The 2,344-nt window shown below is 61.4% G+C and overlaps 1 protein-coding gene across 1 annotated transcript in view; it reads left to right on the forward strand.

The window, feature by feature from the left end:
* MMP15 (matrix metallopeptidase 15) overlaps nt 1-1,910 on the forward strand; it is a 20,096-nt gene extending 18,186 nt beyond the window's left edge. The window contains exons 9-11 of the mRNA XM_007468303.1: nt 1-135; nt 271-386; nt 1,444-1,910. Of these exons, the coding sequence (XP_007468365.1) occupies nt 1-135; nt 271-386; nt 1,444-1,910 (718 nt within the window). The remainder of the gene's footprint in view (nt 136-270; nt 387-1,443) is intronic.
* The last annotated feature ends 434 nt before the right edge of the window (nt 1,911-2,344 follow it).

The raw sequence follows: 2,344 nt of genomic DNA on the forward strand, positions 1-2,344 counted from the left end.
CTTCCGAGAAGCGAACCTGGAGCCTGGCTACCCACAGCCACTGACCAGCTACGGCCTGGGTATCCCCTACGACCGCATTGACACAGCCATCTGGTGGGAGCCCACAGGTCACACCTTCTTCTTCCAAGAGGACAGGTGAGCACCCCTCCTCGAAAGGGAAAAGGCCCGCACTGGGCCCCCACCCTCAGGCCTGCCCAGAAAGAACCCCTGGCCCGTGCGGACCGGGCTCCAGGCCCCAGCTGGCCCGCAGCCCGGTGCTTTTGGTCACAGGTATTGGCGTTTCAATGAGGACACGCAGCGTGGAGACCCCGGCTATCCTAAGCCCATCAGCGTGTGGCAGGGGATCCCCACCTCCCCTAAAGGGGCCTTCCTGAGCAACGATGCAGGTACCAGGGCCAGCCCCCTCCCAGTCTACCCAGCACTCACCCTCCCCCCTCCTCCATACGCAGAGAACAGGGCTTGCCTGAGGTCACCAGCATCGAGATGGAATGCATGGGGGACAGAGCTGTGCCAGGCTACCATTTACCCCATTTACAGAGGCCAAAGAGAGCTTGCGTAAAAGGCCCCAAATCCCGCAGTGAGGAAGTTACGGAGTCCAGCCAGACCTCCCTGTGTCCAGAGCTGGTGCTCAGAGCTGCCCTGATCCCCACAGAGCCTTGAGCCTGGCGAGGGTGGGCGGTGAGCTTGGCTCAGAGCGACGGGAGCGGGAGTCCTCCCGGGGTGCCCCCTTACCCGCTTGGCAGGGAAGCCTGATCTCTGTCGTTATAACTGAGCAACAGGGAGCTGTGGCTTTTATTTCTCCAGCAGGGTCTCTGGTGAGTTTAAGAAAACCCATCAGCCCTGGTTCTCAGCCTCTGGGTTCTCGGCCTCAGGGGAGACCCGGCTGGCTTTGCTAATGCTCGGGTGGGTCACACAGCTGCCGTGCGTGTCACATGGCTTTCATGCGTGATGGTTTCACTCTGCAGCTGCTCTGACCTCCTTGTGCTTAGCTGAGTATAGACACACCTGGTGGTTCAAACCTGGCCCTTCCTTCCTGGAGTTAAAGGGATGTGGGTGGAGTGCCCAAGACCAGAGATCTGGTCCGAGGCGGCATCAGTCCCCTCTCCAGGTCTGATGCAGGCTGACTGTGTGGCCTTGAGCAAAACACTGGCCTCTCTGGTGCAGGGAGAAGCCAGGCCTGGGTCCCCTGACTGTAGCCCACAACCCAGCAGGCTACCAGACCCTTCTGTGCGCTGCCCTAGTCAATGTCAGCCCAGCCAGGAAGCACAGGATTCTAGTCGTGTCCCTGACCTAAACCCTGTTCTCTGAGCATGGTCTGGCTCCTATAAGCTGGTAAGCAAGTGAGCAGGATGGTGTTTTAAAGCTCGCCCTGGTCTTCTTCGAGGTCTCTGGGCAGGGGGTGGGCCCCGGCTGACGCCTCTCCGGTCTGCTTTGCCCTCGCAGCCTACACCTACTTCTACAAGGGCACCAAATACTGGAAGTTTGACAACGAGCGCCTGCGAATGGAGCCTGGCTACCCCAAGTCCATCCTGCGGGACTTCATGGGCTGCCAAGAGCACGTGGAGCCGGGGCCCCGATGGCCTGACGTGGCCCGTCCGCCCTTCAACCCTGACGGGGGTGCAGAGCCCGGGGCGGGCGGTGACAGTGAGGAGGGCAACGAGGGCCACGAGGCGGGCCCTGGCGGCAAAGAGGGGGACTTCGGGGAGGGGACGGACGAGGACGGGGGCAGCCGCGTGGTGGTGCAAATGGAGGAGGTCACTCGGACGGTGAACATGGTGATGGTGCTGGTGCCCCCGATGCTGCTGCTGCTCTGCATCCTGGGCCTCACCTACGCGCTGGTGCAGATGCAGCGCAAGGGCGCGCCCCGCATGCTCCTCTACTGCAAGCGCTCCCTGCAGGAGTGGGTCTGACCCTCCGCACCAGCCCGTCCTGCTCCTCACGGTGCTAAGGGGCCGGGCTGGCCACGCCTGTGGTTCTGAGACAGCTCCTGGGGCCTTTCATCCAGAGCCTTCAGTGGTTCCCTCAGCCCCTGGGTGGGGGCCCCTCCAGGCCCTCTAACATCCCTGCCAGGCCTACCCCCTTGTTTATTTATGCCCAGGTATCTTTTTTTTTTTTTTTTTTGCACACTAATTGAGCATTTCTTCCTACCTTCCTGACCAGGGCGGTCCCTCAGGGCCGGGGGTTAGAGTTTTCTAAATGTAGTTCTGCACCAGACAGGGAATTAGGCTCCCACCCACTCTGGCTTAGCCAGAGGAGCAGAGGGTCAGAAGGCCCGGCTGGAAGAGTGGCCAAAGGACTGCTGGGCTGGGCTTCAGCCTGAGCACCAGGGCCAGAACCGAGGGCT

This window comes from Lipotes vexillifer, unplaced genomic scaffold (genome assembly GCF_000442215.2).
Source record: "Lipotes vexillifer unplaced genomic scaffold, Lipotes_vexillifer_v1.1 scaffold1347, whole genome shotgun sequence".
Taxonomy (NCBI): Eukaryota; Metazoa; Chordata; class Mammalia; order Artiodactyla; family Lipotidae; genus Lipotes; species Lipotes vexillifer.